This window comes from Lactuca virosa, chromosome 9, assembly GCF_052849685.1.
Source record: "Lactuca virosa cultivar CGN04683 chromosome 9, Lactuca_virosa_CGN04683_v6, whole genome shotgun sequence".
Classification (NCBI taxonomy): Eukaryota; Viridiplantae; Streptophyta; class Magnoliopsida; order Asterales; family Asteraceae; genus Lactuca; species Lactuca virosa.
This window is the reverse complement of record NC_136434.1, coordinates 73,177,615-73,203,014: the sequence shown is the minus strand read 5'-3', so window position 1 is coordinate 73,203,014 and position 25,400 is coordinate 73,177,615. Positions and strand designations below refer to the sequence as shown.

Here is a 25,400-nt window from a genome sequence, read left to right as displayed (position 1 = left end):
TCTCGTAATACATTATACATGTAATGTTTTGGGTGTTTTTTTTGTGGTAAAATCGTTTAATAGAGCTAGAATATGGTTAAAAAATTTTCATAGAATAAAAGTGACTGAAAATATGGCTTTTTAAATTATATGGTCCAAGTTTTTTGTTCATGTCATCATAATTTGGATTGGTGGTGCCCTAAACTAAAAGAGCTGGTGGGACCGACTTTAGTACACATGGATGTGGACATTAAATCTGCCTCTCTAACCTTGCAAAATATCATTTTACACAAATTTCTCATTTGTTTTGGTTTTTTCCAAGAATACTTTCCAATTGGTTACATTTTCTAGTTAGATCGCTTAAATTTGGTAATTTAAGTCAATCATGGGCTATTTTTGACATTGGTTTTTGGTTATTTAAAGTTGATGTACAATTTGAATCTTACCTTGTACCCTTAGATGTAATTATAGGCATGGTTTTGAAATTTGGGCCGGTCTGGTCGGTTGAACCGAAAACCGGGCTCGTTACCAGTTTTTTGACATCTAAAAACCATTTGTAAGTGAACCGGTAAGAATGGATCCATTCAGGAAAAAAAAATGGTTCAACAGGCCAGAAACCGGTTTTTTAAAATATATATATTTTTAAAAAGTATCGAAGTAATGTATATAATAAATAGAAAAATAATAATTAAAAAATAATAATTAAGAGAACTTGTATGAAACAAGCGTTTCATATTATTTTAAGGTTTTTTTTTGTATTATTTTTTTATACATTATAATTATAATGTAATAATGATGACATCCAGTTTTTGAAACAGTCTGACTAGTTGAACTATCAAAATGACAAGATGGTGGTTCACCAGTCTTGTTGTTCAAAACAATATATACACTACCTGTGTATATATAAAAAATATCTTATTATTGTTAATGTGTTATTTGAAATTTGATTTTTGAAACAGTCTAACTAGTTGAACTATTAAAATGACAAGATGACTGGTTCATTTACCAGTCTTGGTGTTCAAAACAATATATACACTACCTGTGTATATATAAAAACTATCTTATTATTGTTAATGTGTGACTTGAAATTTAATACCCCGAATGAACAACCTGAAACTAAGGGAGGAAAGTTGACATTATATTTTGTCGATGACAAGTCTATGGAATAGACTTAGGGCATCCATAATGCATTAAACTTATTAGAGTTGAATGGATTGACACATCATCATATTTACTTACTATACAACTCTATATTAATTTTCCTACGATGTATTGAACTCAATAGAGTTCAATGTAATATATATTTAATAGTTAAAATGTTTCACTTTTCTTATTGAAGAGTTCAATGACCATTGAACTTCATATCCATTGAATACAAACATGGCATCCTACAATGGTAGAGCTTAATCTATTAAATGTCAATTAGGCATGCTAACTCATTCAACTCTCACATTAAACTATGCATTGTGGATGTTGTTATTATTAGAGACTATGTAAACACTTTCAAAACAATCAAGTAATAAAAAAGTACTCCGGTTCATCATACATGTAGACGTAAGTTACCTCTAAACTGAAGTGCGAAATTTTTTTATGTCTGTTTTATTGGATATAGTTTTGATTTCTTGCATAACTATTTTAACAATTTGTGCCCAAACAAATATCGTGCAAAAGATAATATTGTGGTCGAGACTTGAGACTGTTGGGAGGTGGATATTGGAAACATGATCTTATCTTTTTCTCCCGCCACTCGTTTCTTCCCCATAATCTTAAGAACAAATCGATACGAATTCGAAGAAATTCTCCATATAAAAGGTAAGGAAGCGATAGACCTCTGAGTTTTCAGTTGCATTCAGCCATGGCTTCCAATGCAGCTCTAGCTTCCACAAGAATCCCCACAATCACCAGGCTTCCCTCCAAACCCTCCCTCTCTACCTCTTTCCCTTCCCAATGCTCCACCAAGGTCTATCTCTCTCCCTCTCTCCCTCTCTCCATTAATCGAATCGATACGTTTCTAATACCACCGTATGTATAACTGTATATGTATGTGTATATATTCAATTTTGACTTTGATCATCGGTGATTTTCAGAGATCGGAAGTGGCTGAATTCTCCGGGCTCCGATCCAGCGGGAGTGTGACCTACGCCAAGTATGTCAAGGATTCATCCTTCTTCGACGTCGTGTCTGCCCAATTTACCCCGAAGGTTTCTTTCTCTTCCCTTATGTATATGGATTAATGTATACGATGAGCTTTTGATTCAAATAATCAAAGCAACTGTGCAATTGAGTTTATTTAGATCAAATTATATGAGGAAAATACTCTTGATTTGTATTTGTTTGATGATTTGAATCGAAAAAACATTATGAATCAGGCTGCAGGATCAGCAATTGCTAAGGTCGAGACAGTTGCGAAACTGAAGGTAGCAATCAACGGATTCGGACGTATCGGCCGGAACTTTCTCCGGTGCTGGCACGGCCGGAAAGACTCCCCACTCGAAGTCGTAGTTGTCAACGACAGTGGTGGTGTCAGGAACGTAAGTCAACATTACCACATTCAAAGAAAAGGTTACAAGTTCCCATTGCTTGATTACAAGCTTTTCAACATTTGTGATTTGTGACACGTGCAGGCTTCTCATTTGCTGAAATATGACTCAATGTTGGGCACCTTCAAAGCCGATGTTAAAGTAGTCGATAACGAGACAATTAGTGTCGATGGAAAGCAAATTAAGGTTGTTTCTAGCCGAGACCCACTCAAGCTTCCATGGGCCGAAATGGGCATCGACATTGTTATTGAGGTATGTCTAACATAAATCTTTAACCTATTATCTATGAAATGTATAGCAAATTACACTAAAATCAGAATATTTAAGCCATTTTTATTGTTTAATTATTGTAATTATATCTTGTCAATGAAAGTCAATCAAGTTTTACAACTTTTTCTATCTAAAATGATCAATAATCGAAAATGTTTTAGAAAAAATTATTAAATTTGAATGAAAGAGACTGAAAGATAACGTTTAACAATAAAAATAGCCAAAATATAGTGCCTTTAATGTATTTTGTCCTAAAATATATCATAAACACACTATTTTTTTAAATAAACGGGTGAATTTTATCTGACGTCCAGGGCACTGGAGTATTTGTGGACGGACCGGGTGCAGGTAAGCACATCCAAGCTGGTGCTAAAAAGGTGATCATCACCGCACCCGCAAAAGGTGCTGATATTCCAACATATGTCATTGGTGTTAACGAGCAGGACTATGGCCATGATGTTGCCAACATTGTCAGGTTTGTTTTTCGTTTTTTTATTAGGAAAAGGTAAACTGTATCACTGACAATCTAATTTTAGAAATTTGATCATGTCATTATAGTAACGCTTCTTGCACAACCAACTGCTTGGCTCCTTTCGTGAAGGTATTGGACGAAGAATTCGGTACGTATATGCTTCATTGACTTGTACAGTACAAACCGTTATGCATCTACATAAAATTTGTCAATTTTAATTTTATTTTTATTCACAGGTATCGTGAAGGGAACAATGACAACAACACACTCGTACACCGGTGACCAGGTAGATGATTAATGTCTAAAGACTAAAATACCCTTATTAATAAGGAAGGTGTTAGGTGTACTAATTGCCTTGAGAGTTGTACATTTGCAGAGGCTACTGGATGCTTCACACAGGGACTTAAGGAGAGCTAGAGCTGCGGCCTTGAACATCGTCCCAACCAGCACAGGTGCAGCCAAGGCGGTGTCGTTGGTTCTTCCGCAGCTGAAGGGCAAGCTCAACGGAATCGCGCTTCGTGTTCCGACGCCTAATGTTTCAGTGGTTGACCTTGTCATCAACGTCGCTAAAAAGGGGCTCACGGCGGAGGACGTCAATGGGGCTTTCCGGAAGGCGGCTGATGGGCCTTTGAACGGAATCTTGGCTGTTTGCGACGAGCCGCTCGTGTCGGTTGACTTTAGGTGCTCTGATGTTTCCTCGACTATTGACTCGTCGTTGACGATGGTTATGGGCGATGATATGGTTAAGGTTGTCGCTTGGTACGATAATGAATGGGGATACAGGTATGACAAATCGTTCAAAATTGTTTATTTATCTTCAAATTAGGGTTTTCTGGTTCTTAAAAGATGAAGAAGAAGAAGCTAATGTATGTGCGTTGTGTTTTTGTTGATGTAGTCAACGTGTGGTGGATTTGGCACATTTAGTGGCGAGCAAATGGCCGGGGGAAGAGACAACCGGAAGCGGAGATCCGTTGGAGGATTTTTGCAAGACGAATCCGGCGGATGAGGAGTGCAAAGTTTACGAATTTTGATTTGCTTGAAATATCGTCATTATGCAGCATCATGTATTTTGTAAATTTAACATTTGAACGACCATGAACTTTGATTTCAAATTTTGATTTCATGGTGAAAACAAAGGGCATACTTTTTTAAATATCTTTATAAATATCTAAATTATCATAGATGGCCGTAAACATCCCTTAGTGGACCTTACTTGGCCGTGAACACCTCTAAAGAGGGCATGTTGGGGCGTAAACTACGTTAGAAAGCAATCTTTGGGCCTAAACACCTCCGAGTGGCCTATGCTTGGGCGTAAATCCATGGTGGACCACACCTTGGGCGTAAACTCTCTTCTAGGGAAAAGGTAAGGCGTAAAAACTAGGTCTGTCGAAAAAACCCGAAACCTGTTCTACCCACCCGACCCGTTCCGAATTCGGGTAGAACGGGTAACAGGTATGAACATTCGGGTAATAGGTTAACCCGATAATAATATAGGCCGGATTTTAGGTATGAATATTTATTTTCGGGTATACCCGAATACCCGGATTCGTTTTTTAAATAATACCAAATATACAATGCAGTCACGTATGCACACTTCAAATAAAACAAAACCCTCCGTTTCCTTCTTATGAACGACGGCTCGATAGTCGACGCAAACTTGCAAAGGGAATACGACCCTGAAGCTGAAGTCCTGAACCGTCATCACAATTCTCAGTTTCTCACTATCGCACGGAATGGAATTAAAAAAGTACATAACATATTATAATGATTTGTATTGTTATTATATATGTACTTGTTAATTGTATGGAGTATTTTATTACCCGATTCTTTATTAAATAACCAAAATGTAAAAATAAATAAATAAATAAATTATCAATAAGTGTCATTTAAGAAATTTTCGGGTATACCCGATAATTACCCCACCTCAAACCCGAATACCCGAAACCCGAAAACCCGAATTACAATATAGGTCGGGTATCGAGTATTATTTTCTTAAGGAAATACTCGTTCTACCCGACCCGTTCTACCCGAAACCCGAAAATTTTACCCGTTCGACACCCCTAGTAAACACCACCATTCTATGGTGTTTACGGATTAAGGATGTAAATAAGACAAGAATAGTTGACCTTAAGATGTGATTTCACTCCTATTTCCAAGGTAATCCCAGTTACCCATGTCTTGTCCACCAGATTACCAAGCACACCTTATCACCCCCATCCTCCCTTTATGAACGAAAACTACTTCTCATTAATCATATTTACTTTCTGTGAACTTCTAAAGTTGCTCTCAAACGTATTCAAGCTTCAAGTCCTACTTCTTCAAAGCATTCCCTAGATCCTATTAAGTATCTCAAGTTTGTCTAGTAAATTCTACACATTATCTTGTAAATTTCCTTCCATTTACACATGATATTATGTGTTGATATTCCTAGGATATACTAAGTTTCTAAGAGTTTATCAAACTCTTCAAGTGATTAGGCTTGAAAGCCTCTCAACATCTCTTCAAATCATCCACCAAACCAAACCAAGGTGAGCTTCATACCCCCATATTTTCAAGCTTTTCTTTGTTTTAGGGGGGGGGGGGGGGGAATACAAGTCAAACTATGTTTATTCCACAAATAACTACAAGTTTTTCATCTTTATGTTGAGGATAAATTATTATTTGTACAAGTTATGGTATTCTCTAGTTTTGATATAAATATGGTGAAATGTATATATCTATCAACAAAACTAACATGATCAATGTTAAGAAAAGTTAAGATCTGTAAACTACATGGCTTTTGGGAACTTTTATTAAAAGATGGTTTTACTAGTAAACTTTGATACAGTATAATCATTTACAAATCTAGTGGGTTTAATACCTAAGTAATATGTTTTGATTTCATATTTTTCATGCCGGAATACACCTTCACATTTATATAAAAGGGTATATAAATAATTTCAAACCAACAAGATAAACTATAATCGGTATAGTTTGGAAGTCACGAACTACGTTTTCAAAGACACTTTTAATCATTTAAAGGCATAACTATCCTGTTTTTACAAGAAAATGAGTCATAGTTCACGTAAATCTGTTGAGGCTCTTGTGAGACGCATTTAGTCGTACCTACCTAGCGTACGTGGTAAGTCCTGTTAATTATAATCAGAGTCTCCTAGAAGGAGAGCGTGAGTTTGTGTATAGATCTATACGGTGTTGACACCCCACACCTGCGTTGTTCGCTACAGGTAGACTAGGTCAGTCTAGGGTGACAAATATCTTCAACGAAACTGACGTCAATAAAACGACAAGCCAGACACTCCGTCATATTAGTATGGTTATAACGAATCACATAGAGATAAACAAAAAGGTTTTTGATTTACGAGAAGCTTATACTTCATTAGTTTTATTGAAAGAAATGAAACTATAAACTATTTCCTGTATGATATTCACCTCCATCTTGGTATTGGGATTTTAAGACCTGGTTTACGAAAAGCTTATACTTCATTAGCTCTATTAAAAGAAATGAGGCTATAAACTATTTTCATGTATTATACTTTCTTCCATCTCGCTCTTGGGGTATAAGACCACAGTTCACATTTAAGAAAATACTGGATTTTTCTGGAACTATATATTTGTACTTTACAAGTGAGGGATATACACCCCATCAATTTTATAAAATACAAAACTATGCTTCGTATATTATGTAAACTAATTTCACAACTCCGGTCTTAGGATTTTAAGACCACAACCCTCTTTTTATACAGAAAAATATAGGCTTTTATGGGAACACCCTCTTTCTGATACAAAAAAAGGAAAACAAAGAACATGCATGCAACTATACACGGATTTTTATAACGAGACTAACAAACTACTTTTTATAGAAAATATCGGATTTTCTAGAGTTTTGAAACATATTATGAACAAAGATATCACAATGTTTTACCTACAAATATGCTTATGAACTCACCAACTCTTTAGTTGACGCTTTTCAAAACGACTTGTATTCTCAAGGATCTAGCAGGCAGGTACTCAACCCTTCTTGGGGGCCGACATCGCCATGTTATGTTTTTCTTGCCTTTCAGTTATTTGTAATCAACTTTCGAACAATTGTGTTTGTAAACAATGTAATACTCTAAATCTAAATGTATGAAGGTTTGTGTTGCGATGTTTCATTACTGTTCAATTGTTATGATACTGTAGATGAAGTCACTCCATCCGCCCCCAGACGTTTCCGCCGTTCTGGTTTGGGGGGTGTGACAGATTGGTATCAGAGCCTTGTTTATAGTGAACTAGTATATCTAACCATACAAGATATACAACTATAAATACAATGAGACTAAAACACTCTGACTGAAAGTATACTTTAAAAATATAAGTATTTTATAAAAGTATACATACCTACTAGAACAGTATCATAATGAGAAGAAAACAAAAGTATTTAGACGTTGAACACTACAGTCAAACCTAGGCAGTTATGTAATCATATATGGGATAAATATAGCCTGATCAACTATATTTATTTGAGATATGACCAACATGTGCTTGGGAGTGATAGTGGTATTGCAACAAGCCTAAAAATTACCAACTATACATCCAAGATAACATTAGAATCGAACATCAAATAAAATACTATAGGAGTATTTTAGGATATTATATAACTTTCGCACGTACGCTTTCTACCCGCTTCTCCCACCTTCATTCTCGCGCAAACACCATGGTTGAGTTCCATCATAAAGACCTCTACTACCAGTCCTTGGTGGACAACGGATGGGTTAATGAAGAACTAGAAGAGCTTCAAGGGGGACCTGAAGAATATCAAGAAATGAACTATGAGGGAGAGAATACTGATGGGGAGTTAGACGAGAATGAAGACAGTGGAGGGATCCCTAGCGATTCTTACCCTTCGGAAGCCATATCAGACCAGCGCACAGTGCAGGAAAGCCCTATTGATCGTCTACGCTCTCTCTGTAACACCCCGAATTTAGAAGGCCAAGAAAGGAAAGGAAAAACCCCAAGTCAAGAGGTCTACTCATCGAATCCAGGGAGGAACTCGACGAGTAGGAGTGAGTTCCATGTCGCGGATTAAGTGGCCGACTCGGCGAGTCGGGGGACTGACTCAGCGAGTCTGACCTGGGTTGGGAAACCCTAATTTCTTGACTTGGTGCCCTATTTAAGCATCATATTCTCATTCCCTCAGCCTCATCTTCAGCCACCAGACCCCAAACCATCACCCACGAAACCCTAGTGCATCTTGTGAGTGGTTGAGCCACCTTTGTGTGATTTGTGTGCTCTTGAAGAGGGAGAAGGAGAAGAAGGAAGTTGGAGGATCAAGAAGGAGGAAGTAGATCCATAGGATACACTCCAGTGGTTGCATTTATTGGTAATCAAGTCTTCATCTTGACTTCTAGTTTGTTTGATCTCTTTATAGCCCCTTTTTATGAAGTTTGTGGACCAAGAATGATTTCTTGTGGGATTTGGACGTCCCCAAAGTAGATCCTTTCAGATCTGGGAGTATTTAGAGTAATTGAGGCATAAAGGTGGAAGCTTTATGCCATTAGAACTCCCCATGAAAAGTTTAAGAGGTTGTTATGGCCTTCTGAGCAAAAAGGGCCATGCATGTATGCAAAGGTATTAGCTTTGCGTGTTATTCCGACCCTAGGAGGCTAGATATGGGTATTGGATGCCTTGTGCTTGACTGAAATTGTCTGAATAGAGTTGGACATAAAGGGACTCGGCGAGTCAGACCATTTTCTTGCCCCAAACCCCTTCTGTTAAGGGTATGAGTTGAGTTGGTAAGGGACTCAGCCAGTCTGGGTCCATAGTGGACATGAAGTTCATCGTACTCGACGAGTTCAAGGAGGAACTCGGCGAGTCCAAGGCAATCTCCCAACCCATGAAGATGGACTCGACGAGTTGTTCATACAACTCGACGAGTCACAGTCTGGACACATTCATATGAGGAAGATGAACTCGACGAGTTCAATGATGAACTCGGTGAGTCGGTTGAAGATGGTCCCGATTGTATGGTTGAAGGAGGACTCGTCGAGTTCTTGCTAGACTCGACGAGTAGAGTCGGGGGTTGTATCGGGTAGTAGGAGTATGGACTCGACGAGTTGGAAGACCAACTCGGCGAGTCAAGTCAACTGGAGGTTGACTTTGACCAAATTTGACCATGGTTGACTTTTGGATTAATGTGGTCTAAATGTTATTTTGGGTATTGATAGTTCGGGAAGCCGAAGGGTCAGCAGTTCAGAAGTTACCGGTTAGCAGTCAGAAGTGTTCAGCTAGTCTGCAGCAGTGTAAGGTGAGTCTCCTCACTGTGTGCATGGGTCTATGGCCACAATGTCGGCCCATTATGTTTATGTTTATGTTTCTGTTTATGTTTATGAATAGAAGGAAGACCCGGGGGTTAGCCCTAGGCACTTATTGATATATGTTGCAGGTTACGACCTGATGCTGGGCGAGGCCCGAGGAATGTTAGGATGCTAGAGGTCTTTGTGATTCTTGCATGTGTCGGTACGATAGGTTCCGGACCGAGGGTCCGATGTCGGGGTAAGCCCGAAGTATGTTAGATAATAGTATGTCTCCGGACTGGGGGTCCGATGTCGGGGCAATCCCGAGGAAGATTCTTATGTTGTATGTTAGATTATACTTGTTGTCTTCATGATACTTATATGTGCCTGGTAGGGAGTTGAGTATGGGCGAGGTCCTGTATCTCATTACTAGCTGAGTATGGATGGGGTTCCATATCTCGATATTAGCAGAGTAGGGGCGAGGCCCGTGATAGGAAGGATGTGAGTGTGGGCGGGGGCCCGTATCTCACTACTAGTAGGAGTATAGACGGGGTTCCACTACTTCATTAGCAGACCAGGGGCGGGGCCCAAGTCAGGCGAGGCCTTAGATCAAAGTATAGTTAGATTATGTTTATGTATACTCTAGTATGTTATTTGATCGTATGTATGTGTATGACGGGCGAGGCCCAGAGACAGGCGGGGCCTAAGGGAAACAGATCTGTATACCGAGCAGGGCTCGATGCCAGGTGGGACCTGATGCCAGGCGGGGCCTGATGTCGGACGGGGTCTGATGCCGGGCAAGGCCCGATACGGCGGGCGGGGGCCCAGTATATGGTTATGTGTTCATGGTTATGTATGGCATGTATGGATCAGTTGATATGTATGGTATGTGGTAGGTTGGGGAACTCAGTAAGCTTCGTGCTTACGGTTTTCAGTTTTGGTTTCAGGTACTTCCGGTAGCGGAGGGAAGAGCTCGGGATGATCGCATGCCACACACCAAGAAGTTTAGCCTGGGATGTTTACTCTGATAAATGAATAGGTGTTTTGGAAAGGATACTCTGTTTTGTTATATAACCCTTTTAGTATGTTTGAAATGATTTAATACTATGGTTTAGTAATGTTTTAAAAAGAAATTTTTAGTCATGATTTTTGGGATGTTACACTCTCGAGGAAGAAATAGCCACCCTCAAGCAACAACTCTTTGCAGCCGAAGCTAGGGCAGTTCGAGCATAACAGAAGGAAGATGAGATCACCCGTGAGATGAGTGAATTGGACGAACTCCTTGTGCGTTATTCCGGCATATGAGCGACGCTACACTACTCGCACTAGGTCCTAGGTTTATTATGTATTTCGTTACAACTAATAGTAGTAAATCAAGAGAGGCGAGCCCTCCAAGAATTCTTGTAATCTGAATCAACTAAGTCTACTGATATCCATGTACTCTATTGATAGACTTAACATTCGTGCAATACCTACTACTACTACTTCTCACCATAATTACATCATTGAGATGTAGGTCGAAACATTGAGAATCGTACAACAAAACGCGAAATTTATATGTAAATATAAATAGATAAAATACAACTATAAATGCCCATAGTTAATTACGAGCTGCTTCTCATCGTGCAACAGAATCATGTCTTCCCACGGAAATAACCAGCCCACCAGTGAGACACCAATTCTGCAGATAGACGCCGCTACATTCGAGGCCGCCGTAACAGCTGCAGTGACAGCTGTCATGGCGCAACTCCACGCTAACAACACCAATGAAAATGGAAACAGTATCGACAACTCCTACCCCAGTAACAACCAAGCAAACCACCAAGTGACAACTTACCAAGACACCCCAAACCCCAAACCTAGGAACATGAAGCGAAAGTATGGGAGTAAGAAGAAGGGACATCCAACTCGAGGACCCTTGAAGAAACAACATATTGTTGCTGTCCATGCTGCCGTGACACCTACCACACCAACACCAGTGAGACCATATGCTGGAAACCTTCTAAAATGCAACAAGTGCAGCTTCCATCATAAGGGAACCTGCCAGGAGTTACACTGCAATAGGTGTAACAAGAAGGGGCACACCACCCATTTCTGTAGGGCTCTGGCCCAGCGCGCCACTCCAACCCTCAACGCTGAAGTAAGCCCAGTATGTTATTTATGCGGTGAAACGGGGCACTTTAAGAGAGATTGCCCAACAGAGAGGAATGACGGAGAAGCAGGAGGAGTTTAACAACTAGACATGAAGAAGCAGAAAGGAACCCTGCTGAGATTTTTGGTATGTCCCCAAACAACAATATTTAAACGCCAAATTTTCACTAAATTTTTTGTCAAATAAATTAAAAACCATAAATTGTTTCCTCAACCGAATAAAAACACGCCATTCCTATAAAAACTAAGGTTCCTTACAGGTGAGCTATGATGGTTTAGTGTATACATTAGGGTCATACATAGTTAAGATTTTGCAGGCTTAGAGTGAGTGATTCCGCCTTATTTCTTATTTCTTGTTTGATTGTGGATTTAGGACAGGGCCACTCAGTCAACTGTCTTCTCGATCTTAATTATACATGACCTGTATACACTAAGCGATCATAGAGGGACCTCGTAGGGATTGCATTATGAAATGTTCACAATAATAATAACAAGGAGGCATCAAGGATATATGCGCAGAATACATTATCATTCTAAACAATCATCTCCCTTCTAAGTCGACTTAACATCTGTTACCATAAGAAGTCCAATGTCTTCACTTGACACAGACTGGTTTGATCTTCACCTTACCAATTTCAAGCACTACAAAGAGACCTTCCGTCTTACCCAATCGATTAACAAAACTCTTTCAACCTATAACGACAAATCCCCAGCATCCAGACACATGAGTACTTATGTAAGAGATACCACGCTCCTTCCCATCCCCACAATAAAGATGAGAAACAAGAAACAAAAGAAATTAATGGAATCCCAGAGGTTTACAACCTCCCCCAGATATTCCCGAAGTTCTTTCGGAAACATCACCCATGTGCTAAGTTGAGTTTGGAATCGACTCGACTCTTTGAACCATTCCAGTAAACAAACCCCTGATACCACTTAGCACCAACACAAGAACATATATTTTACGATCAATAGAACGATCTAATAAGTAAGGAAATTATCAGACCAAGCCTCTAACCTTGGGAAAACACCCGTTCGACTCTTAAGGAGGAAAAGCGGATTGCCTATAGGACAACTAAACACTAAGAGCCAAGCAAACCCATCGTCAAGGATCGATATCCCCTATTCCGAATCGACAGACCACTCACCCAACTCTAGGAATCAAGCAATGGCCGACACTCCACTAGTTCAAAATTCCATAATAGGATAATCCCCAAGGCAGACTAAGATTTAAGGCCAGCTGCACCACACACAACCTTAACCTTGGTAGCAATAGTGCCAATCCTTAAGGCCTAGGAGCACTACTTCTAGGACACCAGGAGCACAATGTCTAGAAGACCATTCGAGATCCTCGCCAAGATGGGTCCGGTAATAGCCTTCGGTTACCATAAGAACTCAGCTTCGTACATTTCACAATCCACGTATTCAACCCTAATAAGTGTCTGACCGCCGAAGCCCTCGTAGTCCCACTCGACGAGATCAAGGTTAATAAGAACCCACACCCCGAAGAGGAGTATGTGGGGGATCATAGGCAGGAAAATCAAAATAGCAAGGTCAAACACTAATAGTGAAAATCCACTGGAACACCAAGCAAGGACCCAAATTCCCACCTAGGAACGAAAAGATCAGATGAAACAGGGATACCCGCAACTTTCCCCAAGTTGCAAGAGCAGTTCAAGAAGCGAATTTCGGGACGAAATTCCCTCTAATGGGGGGATGATGTGATAACCCGAGATATATGGATCAAGCAAGGTCTAAATTGCAACCCTATTACAATGAAAAACTTGGAAACCATTATGACATAAGTGCTTGTATATGGAAGCATACACTGTGGAAGTCACATATAAGGTAACCTCTCGAAAGTAAACAAGTTTATCAAGGCAAACTAGACAAATGAAATAGAATAAGAATCTTGGATTAAAAGATTGTCTAGTGGTATTAAGCTTAGTCTCCCCACCACCTTAGAACATGGAAGGCAATAAGAAATATGACTTAAGCCAACATATATGGATATAAATATGTGTAACAAGCTTTGTGGAACCATGATTGAATGCACCCTTGGCTAGTTAACAAGAAACACACATTAAACACTTTGCTTGGAAGTTTTAGCACAATATCCCACCAAGGCCATCACCTTTGAGTGCATACTAGCTAAAAACGTTAACACACCCTTGGGAAATCACCCAAAACCGTGAACTTCTTCACTTGGGATACACTTGGCCGTAAACCCTTTCCATTGGGCCATAGATGGTCGTAAACACCCCTTAGTGGACCTTACTTGGACGTGAACACCTCTAAAGGGGCATGTTGAGGCGTAAACTACATTAGGAAGCAATCTTTGGGCGTAAACACCTCCTAGTGGCCTATGCTTGGTCGTAAACTCCATGGTGGACCACACCTTGGGCGTAAACTCTCTTCTAGGGAAAAGGTAAGGCGTAAACACCACCATTCTATGGTGTTTACGGATTAAGGATGTGAATAAGACAAGAACAGTTGACCTTAAGATGTGATTTCACTCCTATTTCCAAGGTAATCCCAGTTACCCGTGTCTTGTCCACCAGATTACCAAGCACACCTTATCACCCCCATCCTCCCTTTATGAACGAAAACTACTTCTCATTTATCATATTTACTTTCTATGAACTTCTAAAGTTGCTCTCAAACGTACCTACTTCTTCAAATCATTCCCTAGATCCTAGTAAGTATCTCAAGTTTGTCTAGTAAATTCTACACATTTTCTTGTTAATTTCCTTCCATTTACACATGATATTATGTGTTGATATTCCTAAGATATACTAAGTTTCAAAGAGTTTATCAAACTCTTCAAGTGATTAGGCTTGAAAGCCTCTCAACATCTCTTCAAATCATCCACCAAACCAAACCAAGGTGAGCTTCATACCCCTATATTTTCAAGCTTTTCTTTGTTTTCCGGGGGGGGGGGGGGGAATACAAGTCAAACTATGTTTATTCCACAAATAACTACAAGTTTTTCATCTTTATGTTAAGGATAAATTATTATTTGTACAAGTTATGGTATTCTCTAGTTTTGATATAAATATGGTGGAATGTATATATCTATCAGCAAAACTAACATGACCAATGTTAAGAAAAGTTAAGATTTGTAAACTACATGGCTTTTGGGAACCTTTATTAAAAGATGGTTTACTAGTAAACTTTGATACAGTATAGTCATTTACAAATCTAGTGGGTTTAATACCTAAGTAATATGTTTTGATTTCATATTTTTCATGCCGGAATACACCTTCACATTTATATAAAAGGGTATATAAATAATTTCAAACCAACAAGATAAACTATAATCGGTATAGTTTGGAAGTCACGAACTACGTTTTCAAAGACACTTTTAATCATTTAAAGGTATAACTATCCTGTTTTTACAAGAAAATGAGTCATAGTTCACGTAAATCTGTTAAGGCTCTTGTGAGACGCATTTAGTCGTACCTACCTAGCGTACGTGGTAAGTCCTGTTAATTATAATCAGAGTCTCCTAGAAGGAGAGCGTGAGTTTGTGTATAGATCTATACGGTGTTGACACCCCACACCTGCGTTGTTCGCTACAGGTAGACTAGGCCAGTCTAGGGTGACAAATATCTTCAACGAAACTGACGTCAATAAAACGACAAGCCAGACACTCCGTCATATTAGTATGGTTATAACGAATCACATAGAGATAAACAAAAAGGTTTTTGATTTACGAGAAGCTTATACTTCATTAGTTTTATTGAAAGAAATGAAACTATAAACTATTTCCTGTATGATATTCACCTCCATCTTGGTATTGGGATTTTAAGACCTGGTTTACGAAAAGCTTATACTTCATTAGCTCTATTAAAAGAAATGAGGCTATAAACTATTTTCATGTATTATACTTTCTTCCATCTCGCTCTTGGGGTATAAGACCACAGTTCACATTTAAGAAAATACTGGATTTTTCTGGAACTATATATTTGTACTTTACAAGTGAGGGATATACACCCCATCAATTTTATAAAATACAAAACTATGCTTCGTATATTATGTAAACTAATTTCACAACTCCGGTCTTAGGGTTTTAAGACCACAACCCTCTTTTTATAAAGAAAATATAGGCTTTTATGGGAACACCCTCTTTCTGATACAAAAAAAGGAAAACAAAGAACATGCATGCAACTATACACATATTTTTATAACAAGACCCACAAACTACTTTTTATAGAAAATATCGGATTTTCTAGAGTTTTGAAACATATTATGAACAAAGATATCACAATGTTTTACCTACAAATATGCTTATGAACTCACCAACTCTTTAGTTGACGCTTTTCAAAACGACTTGTATTCTCAGGGATCTAGCAGGCAGGTACTCAACCCTTCTTGGGGGCCGGCATCGCCATGTTATGTTTTTCTTGCCTTTCAGTTATTTGTAATCAACTTTCTAACAATTGTGTTTGTAAACAATGTAATACTCTAAATCTAAATGTATGAAGGTTTGTGTTGCGATGTTTCATTACTATTCAATTGTTATGATACTGTACATGAAGTCACTCCATCTGCCCCCAGACGTTTTCGTCGTTCTGGTTTGGGGGTGTGACACGACGACATGAATCTTTGATCGATCGAGATTTTTTCTCATCCCTAGTTCAAACTCCATTCACAATCTTAAGAAAAAAAACCGGTCCTTGCGTCTGCTGCCTTGATTGGTTCACGAGCGTAAGAATTTTTTTTTCCCCATCCTTGTTTTCTAGTTTCTATTGTGACAAACTCCATTCAAGTCATGGAAAATTGGGTTCCAAATCAAGAAATTCAAGTAAGTATTTGTATCTTAATCTACTACTCTATCTTTCAATGTGTTATTATGCATGTTACTCATTAAAATTTGAATGTGTTAATCTACTACTCAATCTTTCAATGTGTTATTATGTATTTTATCAATTGAAATTTGAATGTGTTATGTTAACAGTTAACATTTTCTCTATAAGTCCGAGCAATGGGGGCTTTGACCTTGAATGAGAACCTTGAATGAGAGAATTTAATGGAGAAAGAAACCATATTTGTTCTTTTACTTGTTTCATTCCACATTGATGAATCTATTTAAATGTTAAAGAACCTATATTGCTATTCTACTATATTAATATGATTTTGTTATTGTGCTTTAGATTGATGATGAAGATGTGTTTGTTGATAACACTCAAGTTGAAGGAACAAGTCAAACAACAAAGCCGAAGAAAAGGAAATATTTCCAAAGGGCGGCTTGTTGACCCAATTATGATGTAGTTCATATTGACAAAGTTAGACTTAGCAAATGCAAAAAGTGTGGAACTTTGCTCAAAACTGAATCCGGCAGAAACGATACTTCTAGTATGATTAGACATACAGAAAGATGTAAAATGAACCCAAACAATTTAGAAAAGAAACTAGAAAACCAAACCACTTTAAATTTCAAAAAAAAAATTGAAAACGGGGAGAATAGTATTGGGACTTGGAAGAATGATGAGAAAAGAATAAAAAAAGCTTTGTTAAACTTATTTGTAGTTATAGAATTACCGTTCAAGTTTGTAGAGAATGAATCATTTATTGAGTATACAAATGCATTGAACGGGAAAGTAGTTTTGCCATGTAGAACCACAATTTCAAATAGAACCACTGATTAGTTTCTTGAAGAAAAGGCTAAGTTGTTTAAGTTCTTTAGTAATCCCCTAAGTAATGTGCATTTGACCACCGATTGTTGGAAAAGCTCATGTCAAAGGTCGAGCTATATGGTGGTCACGACCCACTTTATTGATGAAGATTGGGTCATGCACAAAAGAATTATCAAGTTGTTGACTTGTCTTCAAGAGTGGGGTATCAATAACGTAATGACCATAACCGTAGACAATGCTAGTGCGAATGATAAAGTAATCGAAATTCTAATGAAAAAACTACCAGACTTGTACGATGGGGGGGAACAATTACATGTAAGGCGTATGGTCCACATCATTAACCTTATTGTTAGGGATGGGTTTGATCAACACCAATCTAGTATCAAGTGCATGCAAAAGGCCGTTAAATACATTAGGAATTCTACACAACATATTCAAATGTTCAAAGAATGCATGAAAGAACTAAATGTGGAATTCAAGAAGTTTTTGTGCAATGATAGCCCAACCCGATGGAACTCCACATACGAGTTATGGAAGATTGTGGTGGAGTTGGAGAAGGTTTTTAGCATGTTTGCAGTCAAAGGTAATTTCATATTCCATTCCATTATGTGTGTGTGTGTGTGTTTTTCAATTTCAGCATGTTTGCAAATTTTTAGCAAAATTTGAAGTGTCATAACATCTTCGTTATTTGTCCGATTAGCCTGATTTTTTTTCCAACTTGTAGTTCATAATTTAAACTATAGTTTACACTATTTAAATGCGTTATTTGGTAATATATTCAGTGAAATACATGCCTCTAAACATAGGGTATTAAAGCTGAGTTTTTTTGTTTCAGCATGTTTGCAATTTTTTAGCCAACTTTGAAGTGTCATAACCTCTTCATTATTTGTCCGATTAGCCCGATTATTTTTCCAGCTTGTAGTTCACAACTAAAACTACAGTTTACACTATTTAAATATGTTATTTGGTTGTATATTCAGTGAGATACAGACCCCTAAACATGGGGTATTAAAGCTGAGTTGTTCTGTTTCAGCATGTTTGTAAATTTTTAGCCAACTTTGAAGTGTCATAACGTCTTTGTTATTTGTCCGATTAGCCCGATTTTTTTCCAGCTTGTAGTTCACAATTTAAACTACAGTTTACACTATTTAAATGCATTATTTGGTTCTATATTCAGTGAGATACAGACCCCTAAACATGGGGTATTAAAGCTGAGTTTTTCTGTTTCAGCATGTTTGCAAATTTTTGGCTAACTTTGAAGTGTCATAACGTCTTCGTTATTTGTCCGATTAGCCCGATTTGTTTTCCAGCTTGTAGTTCACAATTTAAACTACAGTTTACGCTATTTAAATGCATTATTTGTGAAATATCCCAAAAATCATGACCAAAAATTTCATTTTTAATTATTAAATAAACCATAGTTATCAAAAATCATCTCATCAAAACATAAGTCATAGTATCTCAAAACCATTCATATCAAAACATCTATAAAATATATCAGAGTAAACATCCCAGGCTAAAACATCATGGTGTGTGCAATGCAGTCATCCCGAGCTCCTCCCTTTGCAACCGGAAGTACCTGAAACCAAAACTGAAAACTGTAAGCACGAAGCTTAATGAGTTTCCCCAAGCTACCACATACTATACACATAATCATATAATCACATATAAACATATCGTGGGCCCCACCCCTTCATCGGGCCCCACCCGACATCGAGCTGAGCTCGGCATACATATAAACATATCAACAACGCACATATAATAATCGCATAACATAAACATACAAACATTCATCGGGTGCCGCCCGACATCGGACCGAAATCCGGAAAGCATATAAACATTCATCGGGCACCGCCCGACATCGAACCTTAATTCGGAAAACATATAAACACAACCACATGTAAGAATCACGAAGACATCAAGCATACAAACATTCCTCGGGCATTGCCCGACATCGAACCGCAGTCCAGAAAACATATAATCATTCTTCGGGCACCACCCATCATCGGATTGAAATACGGAACATACAATCATACATACGGGCTGGAATTGGTGCCTTCGACCCGTTCCTACAGGAGGAAAACTCACCTCAAATGTTGGGTGCTAGATGAAACGTCTATGCTCCGGAATCAGCTCTACTCAAACCCCTAAACAGAGCAACCTCTTAGATAGCAATTCATACTCATAGCCCCCTTATGGTCAACTATGGTCATAGTCAAAGTCAAAGTCAACGCTCCGAGATGACTCAACTCGTCGAGTTACCCCTTCAACTCGTCGAGTTTCTAAGAACCACAGAATTGTGATTTCGCGATCCAACTCGTCGAGTTCTTCCATGAACTCGTCGAGTTATTCCCTATTAACAGAATCGGGACACTTCAATTCAACTCGTCGAGTTCTTCAGTCTGCTAACCCTTCTTAATCCATTTAGCCATTATTCTTCAGTTCCAAGTCCCATGTTCCAGATCTGGGCCGAAAATACATCTAGGAGGGTAAAGTTTCCAACTTTACCCATCAAAACCCACTCTAGAAGAAATAAGCTCTAACCCTAACCCAAAAAGCTCAAGGTCTTAGTCTAAAGCAAACTAAAACTACAAGATAGACCATGAAGTCATAGATCTGGACTCTAGGGACTAAATGATCACGCAAAGTCTTAAACTTTATCCTTATACATGGCCATTAGAGCTTCAAAAGACCAAAATGATGGTCTAATGGTTGCATGGGACTTCCATGGTCATAAAGTTGGCACCTTTATGCCATGAAAACCCCTCAAGGCCTTAGATCTGAAGTGTTCTTCACTTGGGAAGTCCAAATCCCAACAACCAATATACTTGGACCAAAACATGAAAGAAAGCATCCTAAAACTAGATCTAAGCATGCCATGGACAAGGTTGAAGCTTTATACCTCAGATAAATAAGAAAAGCCCAACTTTTGGATCTACTCTCCTTCCACACGTTCTTGCTCCTCCTTCAAGCTTCCTCTTCTTCAAACTCACAAAGAATGCACAATATTAGCTTACAATCACCAAAAATGGCTTAGGGTTTCAAGATTAGGGTTTTGGACAGTGGAGGTTGGAGATGAGGCCAACACCTTGGGGTTAAGGTGTTTAAATAGGGTGCAAACCCCCAAGATTAGGGTTTCATTTCTGCCAGCCTACTCGTCGAGTTGAGGCCTCCTAACTCGTCGAGTAGGTTTCTTAGCCCGCGTTCCAAATCATCTCTACTCGACGAGTCTAGGGCTCCCAACTCGTCGAGTTTCTCTACAAAAGTGAATAAATTATGATTTTATATACATACCAGGAACCAAGCGTTACAATTTGGTTGTATATTCAATGAGATACAGGCTCCTAAATAAGGGGTATTAAAGCTGTTTTTTTTTTACAAAAGAAATACTAACATTTACTTTATTATAATAGATCCTACATATGTTCGAGATGTTTTGACCCCCACAAAAGAAGATTTCAACATTTGTAGAGCTATGGTTGGATTTCTTGAGAAATTCAAGGTGAAAACCGACATAGTATCGACGTCAACAAAATCGACGACACATCGTTTTTTGGAGAAATATGTGATGTGTACAAACACATTAAGGAATGGGCGGCTAGACCCTAATTTTGTTTGATCGGGAAGGACATGATTAAAAAATACGATAAGAATTGGGGCAACCTTGAAAAATTAAACGATTTTTTGTATCTTGCGGTAATATTAGATCCACGGTTCAAGTTTGATTTTCTTCAACAAGCCTTTGAGAAGTTGATTAAGTTGAAGACTACACAAAAAGATCCTATGCTCAACTCGGAAGTCATTTTGAAGGCTAAGGCCTTTATACAGGGTCTTCAACAAAGATTTGAGAATATTTTTTATTTCTACAAATCAAAGTTTGACAATACCGACTCTTCTCAAAGTCAAACACATGGTCATGAAGATGTAGTTGTGATTGATGACAAGAACGAATTCATGGGTGATTTAATAGTACAAACTGATTACCCATCGGCATCAATGGAAGCGCAGTTGAAATGATACATAAACGAGCAATTAGTTAAATACAATAAATATTTTGATATTCTACTTTGGTGGAAACAAAATGCATCTCGTTACCCTATTGTATCCCGTATGGTGAAAGGTATTACTTTATTATTTGTATATCTTTTTTAATTATATTTTAACATTTTCTATGTTTATGTTGATAGATATTTTGGGACTGCAAATCTCTACTGTGGCGTCAGAAGCGGCGTTTAGTACAAGCGGGAGAATATTGGATCCATATCGAACAAATTTGTCTGCAAATATAGTAGAGGCTTTGGTTTGCACCTAAGATTGGGCAAGAAATCAAGAAAGCCAATTGTGGACAACATTGATGAAATTTTGAAAGACGATGAGGTCGCGAAAGCTTTAGAAGAGGCGATAAACAATGGAGATGGATAGGGAAAACAACCAATTAATATTCCCGAATAGTTAATTCGTGTTTGCAAAATGTTATTTTGGATATGGTTAAAAACTTAAGATTCATATTTTAATTTAGGTGTGGAATGTTTAATGTTTAACTTATATACCTATATATAGATTTTTGGGTGTTTTGGATGTTTAATATGTTGCTTCATAACTATATCTTAAGATTTTGGTGTTTGGATTTTACATTTTATATATCAAGAATAGTTAATCTGTGTTATCCGTGTTTATATTCTTAGTACACAAAGTCTAACTCTTTTTGCACATTTGAAACAATTATATATACTTTGTATTATTTTTAATTAACAAATTTGTCTCTTTAAAAGATTTGTCATGAAATCATAAGCTACAGAAGTCGTACAAAATACAATATTTATAATCACATTGTAAATGTTATTTAGGTTATTCGGGTTATACAATCATAATACGGTTTATCCGATTGTTTTCGGGTATCATAGATCCTTAATCATCTTGTACATGTTATTTGGGTTATTCGGGTCGGAACCGAACCAAACCGAACCCGTATTGCTTATTTGGTTCGGTTTTCGGTTCATACAATTACCCTTATTCGGTTATCGGGTTATTCGGGTTCGGTTCGGTTCCGGCCAGAATAACATTCCTAGTTACAATATCTAACCTCGACTTTCAGTAAGAGATTTTTTTAATACTACATCTTGTTAAACAATTAAATGACAACAAATAGAAATAAGTAAATAATAACAAAACATGTTTTCAAAAACCATTGAATAAACATGATTGAATTAGCAATTAAGTGATCTATTCTTATTAACATTTTTTTTTAAAATGGAACTTCTCTAATAAGATTTTTGGGGCGTGCGAAAAACTAATCCTCGCTGCAAACATAAGGCTGTGTCTCATGTCTTAGGGTCACTGTAGACGAACATTCATAGTCATAATGACTTAAGAGTATGAGTGTTTGAACAATTTTAAAGCCTCAAAAACAAAAATCATTATTAAAATTGATTTGCAAAAAGAAAACGAAAGCAAATAGCAAAAATTGTTTGAAAAAAAAAACAAATAACAACATTAAAGGCGAAATAGAAAATAACAAATAGAAGAAAAAAAAAACCAGGTTTTCCAACAAATGTGAAATAGCAAATAATATTTACTAGATGAAGGCAACCCGGGTTTGAATGGTGAGGAGTTTAAAGCAAAATATTTTTTAATGATACATTGAATAGAAAGCTTGTACATTGATGGAACAAAAAAAAATGAGTTTTATGTGAATGTTGGTACACTACGGATTTTTTATTCAACGAACTTGCATCTTCAGAAATGGCTTTTATGTGCAGATGGATGGAGTAATGCAATTTTTCAGCTAGTATAATGGATAGATGAATGCTTTCGTTTTCTGCAATAAGTTTATCAATTTGTGTCTCAAGCTTTCTACTTAGTTTTATAACCAAATTCTTCCATCATTTTAGTAAATCATTGCAAAGTAGGGGAAATATAAGAAAAATAAATAAGGGAAAAAAAACGATTTTATGCGAGAAATAGCACCTTACATTCAATCTTTCTACAATTGACAACATTGTATTGTCCTTTTTTATTTGTTTTTCTTAAAAAAGAATTGTAGTTTCAAAAAGCAAACCTAAGGACGTACAAAGTTATCATTATTTGTACAAAATTTAAAAATTTATGACCTCTGTGAATTCTTGATTTGGAATAGTATCAATCAGTCTTCTCTTTGGCAAATGAATACATTCCTCTTTTTCAACATTCCATGTTTTTAATCAAGGTATATTAGATACAAAGTAATATTAGGATTACAATTTTTAAAATAGTCAAGTTTTTATTCACCTGTAAGTTGAAGCAGCCTATATATGCTCAACTTCTTGTGTGTGGGTGTGACAATCCTTAGTAACTGGTGCAGGCAACAATCCATAATATTATCCCAATAAAAAGATTCCCTGTTCAGAAAATGCAACAACAAAACAGCTCTAGTGGATTTTTTTTGCTATGTATCATCAAAAACAATTTCAGATTTCACAATCAAGCAGCTCACTAAAGCTATAAACCATAAACCATGCTAATAATTATTTGTTGGGGTTGGAAAACTCTTCTATTAAACACTAAAATAGAATTACAATAGGAAGAGCAACTCTCACACTCAACTATTACAAAAAACTAACCCTCTCACTAACACTCTCACTCTAAGTGTTATACTATCTGTTTCTCTGTGTTTGGGATGCTTACAAATGAAGAATGAAGTCTCTATTTATAGTCTTGGCAGCCACCATTGTAGTTGCCTTCATTAACTGTGTTCATCATAGGGTTGGAAGACTTTGCCACCCTAGGTCTCATTTTGTCAACAAAGATGGCTACTGTAGCTTTGGAGGCTTTGGAGGCTGGAACACAACAAATCTCCCCCTCCAGTCTTCGTCCAACAATCCTCATCCCAACTATGTCAGCACATAGTTTGTGTTTCCCTTGTGTCACCACCTTTGTTAGCATGTCTGCAGGATTGTTGTTGGTGTTGATCTTTAACAAGTTCAATTCCCGTCCCTCAATTGCTTCTCTAGGCCAGTGATAACGGATATCAATATGTTTTGTGCGGGAATGGTACATCGAGTTCTTACTCAGGTCCATAGCACTCTGACTATCGCAATGAATGATGTACTCTTCTTGTGGAAAACCTAATTCTTGAAGAAACCGTTTCATCCATATAAGCTCCTTCCCAGCTTCAATGACAGCAATATACTCGGCTTCTGTTGTTGATAGTGTGGCACACTTCTGTAACTTGGATTGCCACGAGATAGCTCCCCCTGCCAAAGTGAAAATGTAACTTGATGTAGATTTCCTACTATCAAGATCTCCTGCCATATCGGCATCTGTATAACCTTCCACGATTGGCTTTGCTCCCCCGTAGCACAAATATAATTTTGAACTACCCTTCAAGTATCGAAGTATCCAGTTGACTGCTTCCCAATGTTGCTTTCCCGGATTAGCTAGATATCTACTCACAACACCAACAACATGAGCAATATCTGGTCGTGTACAAACCATCACATACATATGACTTCCTACGGCTGAGGAATAAGGGACTGCTTTCATCTCTTCTTTTTCTTTCTCAGAAGAGGGACATTTTTTTCTTACTCAACTTGAAGTGATTAGCCAAGGGCGTACCAACGGGCTTGGCATTTTCCATGTTGAACCTTTTGATCACACGTTCAACATACTTTTCCTGTGATAAGAACAATTTTCTTGATTTTCTATCACGGATAATTTTCATGCCCAATAGATGTTGTGTTGGGCCTAAGTCTTTCATATCAAAGAACTTAGACAAATCCTTCTTCAAGTTGTCGATCATCGTTGCATCTTGACCCACTATTAACATATCATCCACGTAGAGCAAAAGGATGACAAATTTCCCATCTGGGAACTTCTTCATATAGACACAGTGGTCTGCAACGGTTCTCTTATACTCATGATTCATCATAAATGAATCAAACTTCTTGTACCATTGCCTTGGGGCTTGCTTAAGACCATAAATGCTCTTCTTTAATTTGCAAACGAGATGCTCTTTCTTTGGGACTTTAAAGCCATCAGGCTGCTCCATGTATATTTCTTCATCCAAATCACCATGGAGAAAGGCTGTTTTCACATCCAT

At 37.7% G+C, this 25,400-nt stretch overlaps 1 protein-coding gene across 1 annotated transcript; it reads left to right on the top strand.

Moving 5' to 3' along the window:
• The first annotated feature begins 1,770 nt into the window (after positions 1-1,770).
• On the top strand, positions 1,771-4,414 carry GAPB (glyceraldehyde-3-phosphate dehydrogenase B subunit). The gene is made up of 9 exons (XM_079071313.1): positions 1,771-1,939; positions 2,067-2,180; positions 2,349-2,510; positions 2,604-2,771; positions 3,104-3,264; positions 3,348-3,409; positions 3,498-3,547; positions 3,638-4,044; positions 4,157-4,414. Exons 1-9 carry the CDS (start codon positions 1,835-1,837, stop codon positions 4,290-4,292), a joined length of 1,365 nt encoding a protein of 454 aa, XP_078927439.1. The 5' UTR covers positions 1,771-1,834; the 3' UTR covers positions 4,293-4,414.
• Positions 4,415-25,400: the final 20,986 nt, after the last annotated feature.